Consider the following 16442-nt stretch of genomic DNA (forward strand, 5'->3'; position numbering starts at 1 on the left):
CTCCTGCTGCCCTCATTCCAGGATTTGGGAAGTCCCATGTGGAACATCCCCTTCACGTCTGAAGGCTTCACAGAATCATCAAAACATAGAATAATTTGGGTTGGATTTTATGTTTTGGGGTTTTTTTTTGGGTTTTTTTTAATCCTTTGGACATCAGGCTGCTTCCCAGCTTGGTTAAATCCAGCTGGAAATCCAGGTTTGGGGTCACAGGGAGAAAATAAAAGTCACAGTTGGTTTGTAGCACCTGGGATTCCCTTCTCAGCCCCGTGGTCATGGAGGAGGTGACAAAATCAATCAGAAATATCTTCATTTGGGCCTGGATGTCCTCACAGGACCCTGATTGCTGCTGGGGTTGATGAGCTGTTTGTGGCAGTGGTTCATGACACCCCTGAGGGTTCCAGGAGCACCAGTCCCATCTCCCTGTCCTGCTGGGTGACAAAACCACCCCCAGGTGGCTTTGGGATGGAGCTTTGTGCCTTCTGCTCCTTGAAATCAAGATCCTTGAAAACTTGAATACAAATATCAGGAAACTGCAGTTTCCACAGTTATACATCTGTCTCCCTTCCACACTTAAACATTTCTTCACTTATTGCCGTGTTTTCATCGCCTGGATTCTTCTCTGAGGTTTCCAGATTCTTCTCTGGGGTTTCCAGATTCTTCTCTGGGGTTTCCACGTGTCCTTCTGTTACATATTGCATGTTGGATTTGGGATTTACAGCTAAAACACAACACATATTTATTGTTTATTATTAATTATTAATGTCTTCTCTGGCCGCGGTCAGCAGCAATTAAATAAAACAAGAATGATTTATGTTAATTAAAGCTTTTTACCTGGTCCATTCTTCTCATGGCTTGGGCTGTCTTCGTTAGATCTGGATTTGTAACTCTCCAGTGTCTGCTCTGAAACATCATTTTCTGTGGAAAAAACAAATTTAATTACGAGAACGAGATTGTTTTCCGCATTGTTCTTTCTCACCCTCTGCCTTAAGCATAAAAATCCTGAGAGAAGAGTTATTAAATATTAGTAAATATTATTAAATATTATAAATAGGGTTATTAAAATAGCCTGACCACCTCAGGGATGGGCTCAAGGCCAGCCCTCACCTCTCTTCCACACCCCGTGGGCTTTCTTCAGCTTTGCCATGAAAAGCAGGACAATGATGAGCAGCACAAAAACCAGAGCAGCCACCAGGATGGGCAGCAGGAGATTCTTCTCCTTCTTGACGATGCTTTTGGATTCAGGATTTTGCTCTGTAACAGAGGTTTGTGTTGGTAAATGTCCTGTGGGTCTCTGGTAATTTGGAATGATTTCACTTGGATCAGTGTGGTGGGAGAGCAGAATTCTCCCAAGGAATTGTGAAGAATTCACCTTAATCACAAATTCATTAAGTTTTGGACTTAATTTTAGGATGTGAGGTCAAGTTATTTTATGGCATGAAGAAGGAAAACTGGACTCGGTGGCTTTGGCACAGCAAACAGTGAAATTTAGCTTCCATTTTTTTGGATGATACAAATGGTTGTGTTTCTGTGGCATCCCCCAGGAGCAGAGGATTAATTAATCCTCTCAGAGGATTTGGAGGGGGTTTGTGCTCAGAGAGACTCAGAAAGGTTTGTAAACTCCTCAAAGTGTTCCTACCGAGGGTGAGGGTGGAAATCACTGTTATTTTTTCACGTGGTGGTGGCACCTCTGTCCTGGGAGGCTCCTCCTCGGTGCCATTTCCACTGGCTGCTGTTTCAGTCCCTGGAGGAAGGGAAGGGAGAACAAAATTTCTCTGAGGGGATGGTTAAGAAATTCTCATTTCCCCAGCAGCTGCAGGGCACCAGGTACTGCCCCTGAGGTGAGGTCTGCACTCACTTCCCTAACTCTGTGTTTAATTTTATTCTTTTTATTATTTAAAATACTTTGCATTTTATAATTAAAAGACTTGCTATTTTATTTTATTCACTATTTAATTTTATTTATATTTATTATATTTACTAACACATTGTTAGAGAAACAATTTAGAGGCAAATCAAAACCAAGCTCAGCTTGGTCATTTTGGAACTTTCCCTGTCCATCATTTTGCTCCTCTTGCCTGAAAAACCAGCAAGGAGCCCAAATCCTTCTACTTACAGCAGATATTTTGGTATTCATGGCCTTGACTCCTCCTTTCCTGACAAGCCCTGTCCTTTGCCACCACCCCCAGTGTGTGATGAGGCAATTTCTTACCATTAAAGCCCCCAGAACTCAATGAACCTCCCAATTCTTCTGCTGCTGTTGTTGTTTCTTCAGGCCCTGTGCAGACAGGAGAGGTGAGCTCTGCTTTCAGACAATACATCCTTATGTATAATTATATATAAATATATCTAATCATTAACTTTGATTTGCAGTGCTGAAACGATGGTGTGTGCTGTGTGTACCAAAACTTTGCATTAATAAGAGATTTTCCTTTCCTTTTCACACCCAGTAAAAGCCACAGAATTCCAGCTTGGTTTGGGTTGGAAGGGACCTGAAAGCCCCTCTGGTTCCATCCCCTCTTAAGGAATTAAGGCTCTCTTTCCATGGATATTGTCCTGACACGTGTCAGGGTTTATCAGCCTGTATTTATCAGTTTTGAGCTGTTTGCAATTACTGATACAACACTTTTAAACCAACAGAAACAAAGAGTTTGGGCGTTCCTAAAGCAGCAGTTGATTTGTCACTGCAGGGCCTGGCGTGCTAAGCAGGCACAAAATTCTTGGTGGGGTTTTGGGCGATTTATTTGGGCTGTGGAGCTTTTGATTGTGCTGGGAAAAAAAATTCCCGAGTTCTGTGCAAGCACAGATGAAGAGTTGTTGTACAGTGCCATCTAGTGCAGCCCATCCACAGCATCCCAGCCTGCTCCAAACCCAAGGAGAGGGATTTGGGCTGCTTGCAGGGCTGGGAAACGCAGGGGGAAAAAAGGAATAAGCAGGAAATGCTGTGCTCTGTGTCCCAAACTCCTCTTTGAGATACCTGTAATTTCAGGTTTGATAAATTCAGGTGCCTGAGACCAAACTCACCCTTAGATGTGACACCTGTGAGGTTTGGCTGGGCTGGTGCTGAGCTGGGAACTGCTGGATCTTTTGGGGATGCAGAAGAGCTGGAATCTTCTGGATTCTCTGGGGATACAGAAGGGCTGGTACCTGCTGGATTCTCTGGGGATACAGAAGGGCTGGTACCTGCTGGATTCTCTGGGGATGCAGAAGAGCTGGAATCTTCTGGATTCTCTGGGGATGCAGAAGGGCTGGTCCCTGCTGGATTCTCTGGGGATGCAGAAGGGCTGCTCCCTGCTGGATTCTCTGGAGAACTGGTACCTGCTGGATTTGCTGAAGGGCTGGGAACTTCTGCATCCTCTGGAAGTCTGGTTGGTTGTTTGCAGCCTAAAGAAACCAACCCCAAAAAATGACAAAAATCAGAAGAGGCTTTGCCACCAGATCCTTGAAAATCTACCCTGCCTTGCTCCATGCTCTGGATTGTTTGGGTTTTCTGTCTGATCAAGGCTTTCCCTTTCAGTCCCATCCTCCCACCCTCAGCTTTCCTGTCCTCAGGATATATTTTCTGCTCTGAAATGGAGAATAAAATGAAACACTTTGCTGTGGGGAGCTTGGGGCAGGTGCTGCAGCTCAGATCTGCCACCAGGGAAGAAGTCCAAACCCTTTTTGCCCCAGGTTCCTCATTTAAGAGCAGATCCCAGAGGCAGGGACTCTGTGTTTATCTGCAGTACCCGTGCTGGGGAGGTCCTGGCAGTGGAAAGATGCCATCAGCCTCTGTGTCCTGAGTGCAGGGTGCTGGATGATGCAGCTGGCTGTCGCTTTGGGGCTGCAGCTCAGCATCCTCAGGGTGCTGCTTGTGCTCCATTTCTTCCCATCAGCTCCCAGCTGGTGCCTGGTGTCACCTGCACGCCCAGTGGGAGAAAAAAGGTGAGGGCTTCTAGTGCAGAGCAATGGATAAAAGCATTTTAATCAGCCTGAAATGCTGTTCTCCATCGCTCCCACAGCACAGCTTTGACCCTTCCCCTTTTCCAGCTGCTGGAAGTCAAACACGAGGATTCCCTGCCTTGCCACAAGGAATTAGGGGGAGTTTGGTGTGATTCCCAGTCCTCCAGGTAATCCTGATGACACAGAAAAATAAAGTTGTATTTGATGTGACCAGAGATGTGTTTGAACAGCCCTGCTGGAGAGGGAGGTGTTTCAGGTTTACCTGAAGGGCACAAATATTTCTGTTTATAGTGCAGAGGTTCTGATGCTCTCCCTTGCTCTGATACCTTTAAATGAAAGAAATCCCATTTCCAAATGAACCCTTACAGATCAGCATTTCTCAACCCTCTTTTCCATCCCCAGCAGGGCCAGGTAAGAGCTCCAAAAGGATTTCAGAGTGGTTTTGCTGGGAAGGAAATCATCTTTGTCAGCACCAGCTCAGTAATTACAGTTGGTTTGCCCCTGCTGAGCCCTGGTGCAACTGAGATGTTGCCAGGAATTAAGATTTATTAGCTATTTTCTGATTAGTGTAAATATTTGCAGGAAATGATTAAAGCTGGGAATGGAAGGGGGAGGAAGGAGAGTTACTCCAAGCCTTCAACCACTGGAGAAAAACACATGCAGAAATGTGAGAAATAGTGGATTAGGGCAATGATTCTTTATCTTTCAATTAAATTTGTGTCTCCCACCTCTTCACCAGCCCAGCAGACACAGCTCAGGCCCTGGGGGCTTTTCTGGGAGGTGACAGCTCAGGTATTTCCTCTGCTCCAAAGGCAAGGAGGAGACAAAGATAAGGAGAGGTTTTTGTTAAAATATTGGAGAAATGCTGGTTTAAAGGAGGTGTTTAGTGTCTGAACTCTGCCTTGTGATGTCACAGATAATTCACTTTATCAGGGTCCTTTTGGGGAACCTCCTGGTTTTAGAAAAAACACTGAGAGAAACAGAGATAAAAAATCAGGGGGGACATATTGAGGTTTTTATCACCTCCCAGCTGGTGTTCCCCAGGCCCCCACACAGCCCAGATCATCCCAAACACAGGCAGGATTTAAAAACCTTCTTTTCCACCACCCATGCACTGCTCTAGAGCACCTTTTTTCCATTAATACCCGTGTATCCGCCAACCTGATTTATTTTTATTATTAACACTAATTTCTCTCTACATTCAGGCCAGAAAACTCAATTCTCTGCTGTTTTCTAGAGCTCTTATTTAAAAATAAATCACCTTGGGGAAGGGGAGGTTACAGGTTCAGCTTTAAATACGTTGCTTGGTGATGCAAAACACAAGTAAGAGCTTGTTGATGTGTGAAAGAAAAGACATTTGCATCCGTGAGTGTTTTTCTCACATTTTGATACAGATGTGCACTGGAGCTGATAGGCAGTGAATTTTAGAATAATGCTATTTCTAGCACTGTTAGAATGGCAGTTATTTGTAGCAGACAGGTTAAAGGAGAAGAAAAAGCTGCTGGGGCTTTGCAAATCGTGGCTCCAGGGTTTTATCCCAGTGGAATTTGGTGCTGAGGTTCCAGGGGTTTGGGTTAATTTTATCCCAGTGGAATTTCAGTGCTGAAATTCCAGAATTCTGGGTTTATTTTATCCCACTGGAGTTGCAGTGCTGAGGTCCCCAGTGGAATTGAGTGGTGAGGTTCCAGGATTTTGGGTTTATTTTATCCCACTGGAGTTGCAGTGCTGAGGTCCCCAGTGGAATTCAGTGCTGAAATTCCAGGATTTTGGGTTAATTTTATCCCAGTGGAATTTCAGTGCTGAGGTTCCAGGGGTTTTGGCTCATTTTACCCCAGTGGAATTCAGTGCTGAAATTCCAGGATTTTGGGTTTATTTTATTCCACTGAAATTTAGAGCTGAGGTTCCAGGGGTTTTGGTTTATTTTATCCCAGTGGAATTCAGTGCTGAGATCCCAGGATTTTGGCTTTATTTTATCCCTCTGGAATTTTGTGCTGACTGCTCCCCAGACCTGCACCAAGCTGTAGGGATGAGTGGCAGACCCAGCTGATATTTCACCCTCCAGTGTCTTCAAAACACCCCAAAACTGCCAAAAAACCAAATTTTAGTGCTGAATTCCTGGTCTTTGAGCTCTTACCTGGGAGCTCTATCCCGTTGTCCAACAGCCAGGAAATCTGGGGCTGGGGATGGCTGCCCTGGCTGTAGCAGGAGAGTTTGATGCCTCTTCCTTCGTCCTGGGATATTTCCAGCACTGGAGGGGAAGGAGCAGCTGCAGCAGGAAGATTTGGGATCAGTTTAGGGGAATTTTCTAATAATATCTAATAATAATATAATAATATAATCATATAATCATATAATCATATAATCATATAATCATATAATCATATAATAATATAATATATAGATATAAAATGATAATCAATATATATTAATTGCATCATTAGTTATAGAATCATAATTATATAATTAATTAATATAATTAATTATAATTCTATAATTTAATCATATATTATATATAATTAAAATGATATAATTATATAATATTAAATAATATGTAATTATTATATAAATATAATATAATATATTATATTATTATATATTATATTATTACATATTATATATAATATATTAATATTTTATAGATATATAATATGATCATTATAATATACTTATATTATTAATATAATATATAATATAATTACATATTATAATCACATATATAATAATATATTAATATTAATATTAATATTAATATTAATATTAATATTAATATTAATATTCTAATAATAATATTCTAATAATATCTAATCATGTCCATCGTTTTTATGGGCATTATTGGAGGGGACTGAGCTAAAAGCAGAATGTTGTGTTGAGCACCTTGGGAAAATGCAGGTGTGGATTTGAGGAGCTGCCTCTGTTCCGCTCCTCTGGAAATCAAAAAGAACAAACAAAGAGATGGGGGAACTTACCCAAAATCTCAACATTGTGGCTGTTGCTTTGGAAGTTCCTGCTGTAGTAAAAGCAGCTGTAAATTCCCTCGTCCTGCACTGTCACGTTGGACAGCTGGATGGATAATTCATCCTCGGAATAACGGAGGAGTTTGTACCTCTGGTCTCTTAAAACTGAGAGGAGAAGAAAAGCCAGCACACCACAGGGGTTGGTACAGAAGTCAAAGCATGAGGAGAGTTTTTATTTTATGGCATTTTAAAATTTCAAGTTTTTAATGAAAGCATCTCCTAGAGCACCTCTACTCTCCTTTCTCTCTCTTGATTTTCTAATCTTTAATTCTTTCCTCTTGCTGCAATAATTTACAAGAGCCCTCAGGGTCAGCCCAACAATGAACTTTTCCCACAGCTGCAGCACAGAAAATTCAACTTTCTGTCCTGGAGCTGATGCCTCAGGATTTCAGCTTTTCTGTTTCTCACACATCTGTACTCCTGCCATTCCTCAGTGTGTGACTCCAAACTCCACACACACTGGGAGCTGCTGCTTCCCCACTTTGGGCACACACAACAATTCCTCTCCAGGCCTGGCAATCAAGGACACCTCACTGCCTCAGGCCCCCAGAGATGGAAACAAAAGGGAGTTGGGGGACAGCAAACTTGGGGGAAATTCCTTCATTCCCTGCAGCTGGAATTGGGAGATGAACCCCCAATGTGCAAATGGACCAAACTTATAAAAGTGTCAAACCCGTGAGCCATTTTTGGGTCTTGAGCCCTAAATGCACCTGAAGACCCTTCAATAAATATAAATAAACTGCATTTTATTCCCTTCATTTTGTCTGGCCTCTGTTTTTAGGTTTTTAGCCCAAAAGACCTCAGTTTCTGGTGACCACAAAGGGCCAGAAGGCCTCTGAAGGATCCTCTGGACCGAGCAGGACCCAGCCACGGCCCCCCTGTGCTGGCACTTTGGGACTTTTGGGACAGCTGGGTGTCCCCAGCCCTGGTGGGAAGTGCCACCACGCTGGGGTTTCACACTTACCCCTCTGGGTGTTGAGGAAAATGGTGAAACCGTGAGGGTTTAACCACTGCAGGGTAGAGTTGTTGCTGGGGGTGCTGAAGGTGCAGTGAAGATTTAGGTTTTCTCCTTCCTTCAGAGTCACGGAGTCACTGGCAGCCCCTGGAAACCCCCCTGCCACGAAACAGGGGAAAAACAAGTTGGAAATTGTGACATGGAGCAAAGAAGTCATGTTTTGCACAGGGTGAGGTGTTAATTTTCCTTTTTTTTTCAATGGTTTTTTAATATTTCTACATCACCAGTATGGTTGTAGGGGTATAAATAAATTATTGTCACTGGACAGGTCATCACAAGCACTGTGTGACAAAGGTTTGGGATCTTCACCTGCCAGCACAACCAGATTTAATTATTAAACCAGTTTTAGTTATTAGCCAAGAAAGAATTTCATTATTAGCCAATAAAGAACTGAAGCAGATCCATTTTATACACTCTATCCCCCCATTTAAACACAAACATACAATTTTCACTTATTTCATTATTATAATTAAATAATACTTAAGGTCCCTTCCAATAAAACCATTCTCAAATTTTATGTCCCATTCTGGAGCTGTTAAACCTGATTTGCTCAGTGTGTGAATAAGCAGTGAATGATTTCCCAACACTTCTAGAAATGAGGCTTTTTTATTCAGAAATGAAATTTCTTTGGGAAAAAAAACCCCAAACCTGGCCTGGCACAGGTTACTAAAATGAAATTTCAGTCTCTCTTCTCCCAGCCCATTTCACAGGCAGTAAAATGTACTTTTTCTCTCCAGACATTCTAAGGCAGATAAAACACTTGGTGAAAATATTTGATGACCTGGAATGAATTGCTTTCTCCAGACAGAAACCATACCCTGGAGAATACTAAGATTGGTGCCTTGCTTGGAGTTAAGTAAATAGGCAGCAGAAGAGTTTTGTTTTTATTCCTGTTTTGTGTGTTTTGATTTGATTTTCCAGGTAGCTGTCAGCTGCCAGTTCTCACTGCAGTTTGGGGAAATGAATCTTTCTGGGCTTCGGGGAAGATTTTCACTTTCTTAAAATGTTTAAATCGCTCAGAAATTAAGTTTTGTTTTTGTTGGGGAATTTTCCCGGAGCTGATTTTTGTCCCTCCTGAATCAGCCCTGTAAGACAGCAGCTTCCCCTGGGGATTGTGGCTGGTCCTGTCCTTGAGAGGAGCTGTGGCAGGAGGTGAGAGCTGTTTAGAGGCAGCTGGGGGATGTCTGTGGTTTTGCACAGGCCCCTGGGGTATTTCTGTCCCCTGATGGTTTCCTGTCACCAGCAGCAGCGTGGGGTCTGGCAGATCACACCTTTGGGGGTGACAGCAGCGAGAAGAGGTGAAGGTGTCACTTGCTTTTCCAAACCTGGGTAGAAATGTAATTTCCATGGGGGACCACTGGAAAATGGGTTTTATTCAGAGCATGACTCACAGGGCAGCTCTTCCCTGCACGGGGGCTCTGCTCTGCAGCCACTGAGGTCACTAAATGTGGGACACATCCCCAAGGCAGCTCCAGGGATGTTGTACCATGTGGATCCCACCTGGAAAAACCTCTCTGCCATCTACCAAGTGATAGATCTGCCTTCTTGGCAAGAAAGGGCAGCAATTTCGTGCTGGAAATTGCAGGATGCTCCGAGCAGAGGGGTTCTGCTCTGGTTGCCATTCTTGGAGCCCCCAGGAAGTGATCGGGAGCTCCTTGCACTGAGACTTTAACTGAGAGTGCAAAGTTAGCTGTGAGCCTCTAACCCACAATCACCCTCTTTAATGAGTTAGTTTTGGTGCAGTTTTCTGTGAGCCTCTAACCCACAATCACCCTGTTTAATGAGTTAGTTTTGGTGCAGTTTTCTGTGAGACTCTAACCCACAATCACCCTGTTTAATGAGTTAGTTTTGGTGCAGTTTTCTGTGAGCCTGTAGCCCACAATCACCCCGTTTAATAATGAGTTGTTTTCTGTCCTGGCTGCTGACCTGTGAGCGGAGCTGAATTAATTCTGGAAGTTCAGGCAGCAGCTACAAATTCATCCTGCAGGAGCCTGGCAAAACTGGGGAGAAGGGTTGTACTGAGAATTAGCAAATTGTCAGCAACAGCCCTGCAGTGGCTCCAGCGTCTGTCGAGGAGGGAGAGGGAATATTGCTCCAGTGCCAGCATCATGCATCCATTTCTCCTGCCAAGGTCAGGAGTGAAGCCTGCAGGGATCCTGGCCATGGATTGCTGCCTTGCTCCTTCCTTCCTTGGATCTTCTCTTAGATCCTTTTAGATCCTCTGACTGTTTGATGCAGTCAAATATGAACCTGCCACACTCTCCTGTGTCTGAGGAGGTCTGAAAACGCTGCCTCCTCCAGCTGGAGCGAGGAGATTGAGCATCTAAAGCGCTTCTCTTTTTCAAAAGTACTTTGCAAGTTCTCCCTAAATTGCTCTGACTTCTGTCAGCCTCTCCTCACACAGAGCATGAACAAATGAACACTCAGATTTCTGATCCAGGCAAAGCAAGCAGGGATCTTTCCAAGGCTGGAAAGCCATCTGTCCAAATTGAAGGCAGAATCTTTTGATACCCCAATGCTGCTGGGAGACTTGACCTTACAGCTCCTGGGTTTAGGAGTCAGTGAGCTTTGGGAACGGGGTGATGATTTTGTTTCATCACCCTCACAGCCCTGGGAGCAGCGTTTTCCCAGCTGGAAAGGAGAGCTGGAATGAGCATCCCCAGGCTTACCTTGCAGCAGGAGCACGGTGAGCAGCACCCGGGCCACGGTCATGCTGTGCTGAGCTGGGCTTGCCTTCCTCCCTCTGCGGGGCTGCTGTGCTCCTTTTGAACACATTCACCGTGACTTCCCTCCCCTCCTCTGCCCCACCTCGTGTTTCCCCTGCTCTGGGACATCCGTGACCTCACGGCTCCCTCCGAAGGAACCGGTGGGCGACAGCAGCGGAGGATTTCTGCTTTCAGCGCTGCAGCTCCGGGAGGGATGCTGGGGAGGGATGCTCGGGAGGGATGCTGGGGAGGGATGCTGGGGAGGGATGCTGGGGAGGGATGCTCGGGAGGGATGCTCGGGAGGGATGCTCGGGAGGGATGCTGGGGAGGGATGCTGGGGAGGGATGCTGGGGAGGGATGCTGGGGAGGGATGCTCGGGAGGGATGCTCGGGAGGGATGCTGGGGAGGGATGCTGGGGAGGGATGCTGGGGAGGGATGCTGGGGAGGGATGCTCGGGAGGGATGCTGGGGAGGGATGCTCGGGAGGGATGCTCGGGAGGGATGCTCGGGAGGGATGCTCGGGAGGGATGCTGGGGAGGGATGCTCGGGAGGGATGCTCCGGAGGGATGCCCCGGGAGGAATTCTCGGGGAGGGAGAAGCTCAAAGCTCACAAAATACGGGTTTGGGCTCTGTGATGCCGCCTGGTTCTATCCCGCAAGGTCAGGAGGCACCCAGGAAGGCGGCACTTGTTTGGTGGAGGTGGCAAGGCTGCTGGAAAACCCATTTTAAACCCCTGGATTGACACAATGTCACTTTGTGCCGCTGCGCTGTTGCCCCAGGAGGATTTTGGCCGGCTCTGCCTGCAGGGATGCTGGAGAAAGGAGCAATGGAAAAGGGAATTCCTGGCACAAATCTGTGGCTCTGCAGGGAGGGCAGAACTTGCCGAGGGGTTGGGGACATCAGCAGCCCCCAGGGGACACAATTCGGGTTTCCCCTGTCCCCTTGCAGATCTGGATTATTCCAGCTTTGTGCCCCCCCAGGTGTGTGATAACCACTGACATCACATTTATCCACATCTATCTTATGATTTCTGATTTCCAAATAGGATTTTTGGCAGATCGTCTTCTGGCCCTCCTTTGCAACTGCTCAAAATTTGGTGTGGACAGCAATTACTGTAGAAATAAATGGAATTTAATGGGATAATTATGGTTTAAAACCTGTGTGTGCTCGAGTGAAGTGGACAAATTGATTATTTATAAACACATTGTGTGTTTAATTCCTGATTTATTAGGATCTGTTTCCATGAAACTTTCAGGTGCAGGGAATTGCATGGCTCAGTGGATATTTGGTTGATAAAAGCTGTGGCTTTTATATTCATCATCATTAATCAATTTTACTGGAAAACAGAGCTGCAGGTCATGAATTTAAAGCAACTGGGTTGAAAAATAAAACTCTTGCTGGATTAAAAAATCCAGGTTAAGAAAGATGTGTTGGAAAAGTAAGTTTGGTTTGAAAGTTGTGCCTTCAGTTCCACACACCCAAACCTGAGGGTGAAATAACTCCGGGGAAAATCTGATTCCAGAGGGAAAAGCCCATCCCTGAGCATGGAAAACAGGACTCCAGAGATTTTTGTGCCATCTGCTGTCAAGTGAATGAATTTCAGCCTCAGAAAAAGAGAAATGCAGCTCAGAATTCCACCACACTCCAGAGGAAATCTGGAATAGGAAGGGTGCTTGGCATCTTTATTAAATCACCTACGAGATATTTTTGTCTGACTTCTGAGAATTCCATTTAATGTGAGAAGCAAATTAAAATGCAGTGGTTGTTTTAACAGTTGTTAGCACTCAAAACTGAGATTAAAAACAACCACCCACCCCCCCTGCCTGCCCCACTCCCAAAATAAAAAAATACAGATGTCACGGGTAATTACAGCTATTTTTGGCAATACAATTATTGGGATTTTTTTTAAACAGCAAACATTTTTTTTTTTTCTTCTCAAATAAATACAATCTGCTCACACTAAATAAAAAACAAAAACCATTATAAACAGAATGATACAACAGGTTGAAAATGAAACAACAACAACAACAACAAAAAAGGAGCTGTTGATAACATCAAATGTGAAGAGATGTCATGGAGAGAAAGAAAATACATTTCATACGTTCAGAAAATACATTTTAATGGGACACAATAAAGGAACTGGCTGAGTATTTTCTGTTGTGGGTCATGAAGATTCCCTGGGGAGCAAATTTGAGGAAGTGAGGAGCAGCAAGAAGTGATTTAGCAGCCAATCCCAGCCACCCTTAATGACATTTCTTTTGTTCATTCATCTCCATCCCAAGCACTCCTATTTATGACTTCAAAATCGTTTCCTCTGTGCCTCTTTTTAAAGAAACAAACCCAAACCACAAACCCAAGCCATTATTTAGGGATTAAAATCACGAATCTCATTAAATTAACTAGAATTTAATAGCAGAAGGAGGTTCCTGGCCTCAGCCAGCTTCTGGCTGAAACTGCTCAGTCCGAGTGAAAAGGGAAATACCAATTTTTTACTGAAGTTATCACGGTCTGGATCCTCATTTTGCATAAAAAGGCAAAGCTCTGTCGATTTGAGTGTAATGCTAATTTAATTCTTGTCTTTTTCTAAGCCATACATTGCAAATGATGAAAATGAACCATTTATTCTTGGCAGGTTTGCAGCTTTTTGCCTTAATTGTGGAGAGAAGGAAAAACCTGGGAAGAGCTGTTAGAATAAAACTTGGGGTCTGCCACAGCTCACAGTGAAGGAAAAGATTTTGGAGAGATCAAGTTTAATGTTCTGGGACAAAACACTGGAGAGACATTAAATCCACAGGAATGAGCAGCAGTGGGGTGAAATTCTTTTGTTTTCTTAGCCTCTCAATTACAAATTTAAATGGAACAACTTTTTTCTCTTTTCTTCCCCCCCCAAAAGCCTTTTCAACACGAGACTGCTTAACACAAAACCCCCAAGAAAACTGAAAATTCTGAGGAAAATAAGATTTTTCTCCCTGTGATTCTTGACACTGAATTCGAGACAATACTACAATTGTCAAAATATTTCCCAAACATCCAAAAATATATATATATATATTTAAAGAAGAGTATTTTAATATCTACCTCCTCAACCAGAATGTTTTTTTCTCTATTACTATATCAAAGAGCAGCTGACACCACTCAAATTGTGCACTCAGCTTTTGCCCCCTCTCTATTTCATGTTTCATGTGTTTAACTCCAGCAGGATCTGAGCAGCCTCCACTCTTTCTACAGGCAACAAATATTAGACTATAACAATATTTCTTGCCTCAATTTGCACCTTGCTGGCATGAAACAAAAAATCTGGAGAATTCACATGTCTCAGCAACCAAAATTTTTGTGTGTGTGTGTTTGATTGTCAAATATTTAATTTTTTTTTAATTTTTTTTTTTTTTTCATGGAGGAAAACAAGCCAGAAATGCTCTTCAGAATGTCTGTACACAGCCAAAAAATAGTTTAAATGGCAATTAAAAATTAACCTGACAGCGATAAAACCACACAGGAGAAGGTTTTTGGTGGTTTTTTTTTTTTCCCCTGCCCTGTCCTAAATTTTCTCCCTGACTTTTCAGTTCCATCCCTGCTCTAATAAAGCACCTACGAGTGGCCTAAGGTGTGTCACACAGTCCTAAAAGTAGAAATAATGGAATATTCCTATGGAATGTGGGAATATCTGGGATTCTGTGAATACAGGATGTGCTCTGCTCTCCCTGGCGAGCTCAGAACTGAGCTCAGCCCCTTTGGATTTGCTCCATCCCAATTGTTTGGTCTCTTTTGGGATGAGGGAATTGCAGTTTCTCACTCCTTGGTTGTTTGGCCCTGCCCAAGGGGAAAATCTACCAAAACACCAGCCAAAAGTTGATTTTTCTATGGTTAATAAACATCAAATCTGGTCAGGGCTGACTTCTGTGCCTCTCACCCGTTTCAATGAGGGCGTTGAGCAGAGCTTGGCAAGGATCTCAGAGATCAGAAATGAAATTCAATTTCATCATTGAACTGGATGAACTTTCATGTCTTTTCCAAACCCAAACCATTCTGGGATGGTTCTGTTTGTGGGAACACTCAGATTGTGCCCAAACCAAGAAAGGAGTGTGCCTAAATCTCTTCCATCCCATTTAAACCCAGTTTTAAGTAGCTGATGGCAGCAAGCCTGCGCTGCTGAAGTGCCTGCAGCTACTTTTTGACCCAAAGTTGATAATTTTAGGTAATTCTGATCCTAAAAACCCCTGGTCTGATGCCTCTTCTTGTTATCAATACCCACTGTGGTGTATTTTGGGGTGCAGCTGCTTTGAGCATCCTGCAGGCTCTGGCACCAAGGGGATCCCCCTCGTGATCCCAAACATCCTGGTTAGGGATGGGAACCCTCCTCTCCCACTTTCCCCAGATCCCAACCCTTCCTTCCCTGGATAAACAGCATCAAATGTTGTTCCTAAACTGAAGTGTTCTGGGGGTTTTTTAGACAGATGGCAGTAAGGAAGCAAAGTGCTCAGAATTCCAGCTGAATTCCAGCAGCTTTCTCATCCCATCATTCCTGGATCAGCCTGGCTGCACAATCTCACCAGGGCTGCCAAAGGGACACAGAGACACTCCTGGGTGAATGGCCAGCACAAAAATCCCAGTATAAAAGGGGAAGCCCCTTTTCCAAAGCCTTTTGAAGGGAATTTCAACAGCAGAAACCTTTTAGGCTGTGTCTGGGCACACAGGTGGATTTCAATAACCAAAGTAAAGGAATAAAAACCCAAATCTGAACTTCTTAAATCCCTCAGGTTTGGTTGGAAAAGGCTTCTTTTATCTCCACTTCAAAGAAATTCCTCTCAGCTTTTGTTGCACTGACTTCTGATGCTCAAACTTCACCTGTGACTGATGTGAAATTTGGAACTTTCCTCTGATTCAGAGATTTTCCTCAACATCAACCAATCTCCACACAATATCCAACACATTCTGGAGCACTCCCACCTCTGTCTGCTCATTCAGAGGGGAGGAATACCCTGGTGCAGCCTGCAGAGGCAATGCTGGACTCATTTCCAGCCTTGGGGACACGTTTTTATTTTTCTGGGAGGCGCTGAGGCTTTGGGGGCTGGGAGCAGAGCGAGCACGAGGTGCTGAACAAGCCTGCAGACACTTTGCAAAAATAGCAGTGAGAAAACAAGCCCAGCATCCTGCCTGACACAGGGCTCAGTGTTTCTACCGTGGTGCAGTGAAAGTGTCACCAGAGCTCCCTTCAAGGTGGGGAAACCAACCCTCAAGGCTGTGCAAGAGCCCCAAGCTGTATTTTAATAACTTTTTCCCCCCTCAAATCAGCCCCTTTTGTTGCAAATGTTGTAAATTTTGTTTCTGCACGGCTGTGGCTGTGTGAGATGTGCTTTGAGTGAGCCACTGGACAGATGAAGAGGGGTTTTTTTCCCGCTGCCAATAAAACACAAGGAAGAAGAGACATTCTCCAACGCTGGGAAAGGCCATGGGCTGTCCTTGCTGGGGTTTTCCCTACTCCTGCAGGAGGGTTTCTCTCCAGTTAAAGCCTCCAGTTGGTCCATGTGTGAGAGGGAGGATGGGAGGGTCTGTGAGCTGCCAAACACCAGTGTCCCCCAGTTCTTCGCAGGAGCAAAACCCCAGGTAGGGAATCTGTGAGGAGAGAGATGGGAATTAAGGCAAAAAGCAGGAACTGAGCTGGGCAATCCCAAGGGATGAATCCCTGCTCTGCTACTACAGGATTTCACCCTTTTTTTTCTTTCTTTCCCTCTCCCAAATTCCATTCTTCAGAAAAATTCCATTTTTCTTT

At 44.2% G+C, this 16442-nt stretch overlaps 2 protein-coding genes across 3 annotated transcripts in view; both read right to left on the bottom strand.

The window, feature by feature from the left end:
• Nucleotides 1-120: 120 nt before the first annotated feature.
• CRTAM (cytotoxic and regulatory T cell molecule) lies at nt 121-10822 on the bottom strand. Its single transcript, XM_023941473.2, has 11 exons — nt 10638-10822; nt 7918-8067; nt 6906-7058; nt 6074-6205; nt 3726-3896; nt 3022-3381; nt 2210-2275; nt 1637-1741; nt 1105-1251; nt 832-915; nt 121-718 (listed from the first exon to the last, which is right to left on the bottom strand). Exons 1-11 carry the CDS (start codon nt 10741-10743, stop codon nt 546-548), a joined length of 1647 nt encoding a protein of 548 aa, XP_023797241.2. The 5' UTR covers nt 10744-10822; the 3' UTR covers nt 121-545.
• A 1470-nt stretch (nt 10823-12292) lies between these two features.
• Nucleotides 12293-16442, bottom strand: part of UBASH3B (ubiquitin associated and SH3 domain containing B) — a 58460-nt gene continuing 54310 nt past the window's right edge. For both annotated transcript variants that reach the window (XM_086861513.1, XM_086861514.1), the window contains exon 14: nt 12293-16285. In XM_086861513.1, coding sequence (XP_086717639.1) covers nt 16148-16285 — 138 coding nt within the window. In that variant the 3' untranslated portion in view covers nt 12293-16147. The remainder of the gene's footprint in view (nt 16286-16442) is intronic.

This window comes from Cyanistes caeruleus, chromosome 23, assembly GCF_971803275.1.
Source record: "Cyanistes caeruleus chromosome 23, bCyaCae1.hap1.1, whole genome shotgun sequence".
In the NCBI taxonomy this organism is placed as follows: Eukaryota; Metazoa; Chordata; class Aves; order Passeriformes; family Paridae; genus Cyanistes; species Cyanistes caeruleus.

What these genes read in the sequence shown, in the direction of transcription:
- CRTAM (XM_023941473.2), bottom strand. Translation starts at nt 10,743, where the DNA reads ATGTGTTCAAAAGGAGCACAGCAGCCCCGCAGAGGGAGGAAGGCAAGC. An exon ending in TTTCCTCAACACCCAGAGGG is followed by an intron (nt 7,059 to 7,917) that starts GTAAGTGTGAAA and finishes TTCTCCTCTCAG; the next exon opens with TTTTAAGAGACCAGAGGTAC. An exon ending in CCACAATGTTGAGATTTTGG is followed by an intron (nt 6,206 to 6,905) that starts GTAAGTTCCCCC and finishes TTCCTGCTGCAG; the next exon opens with CTGCTCCTTCCCCTCCAGTG.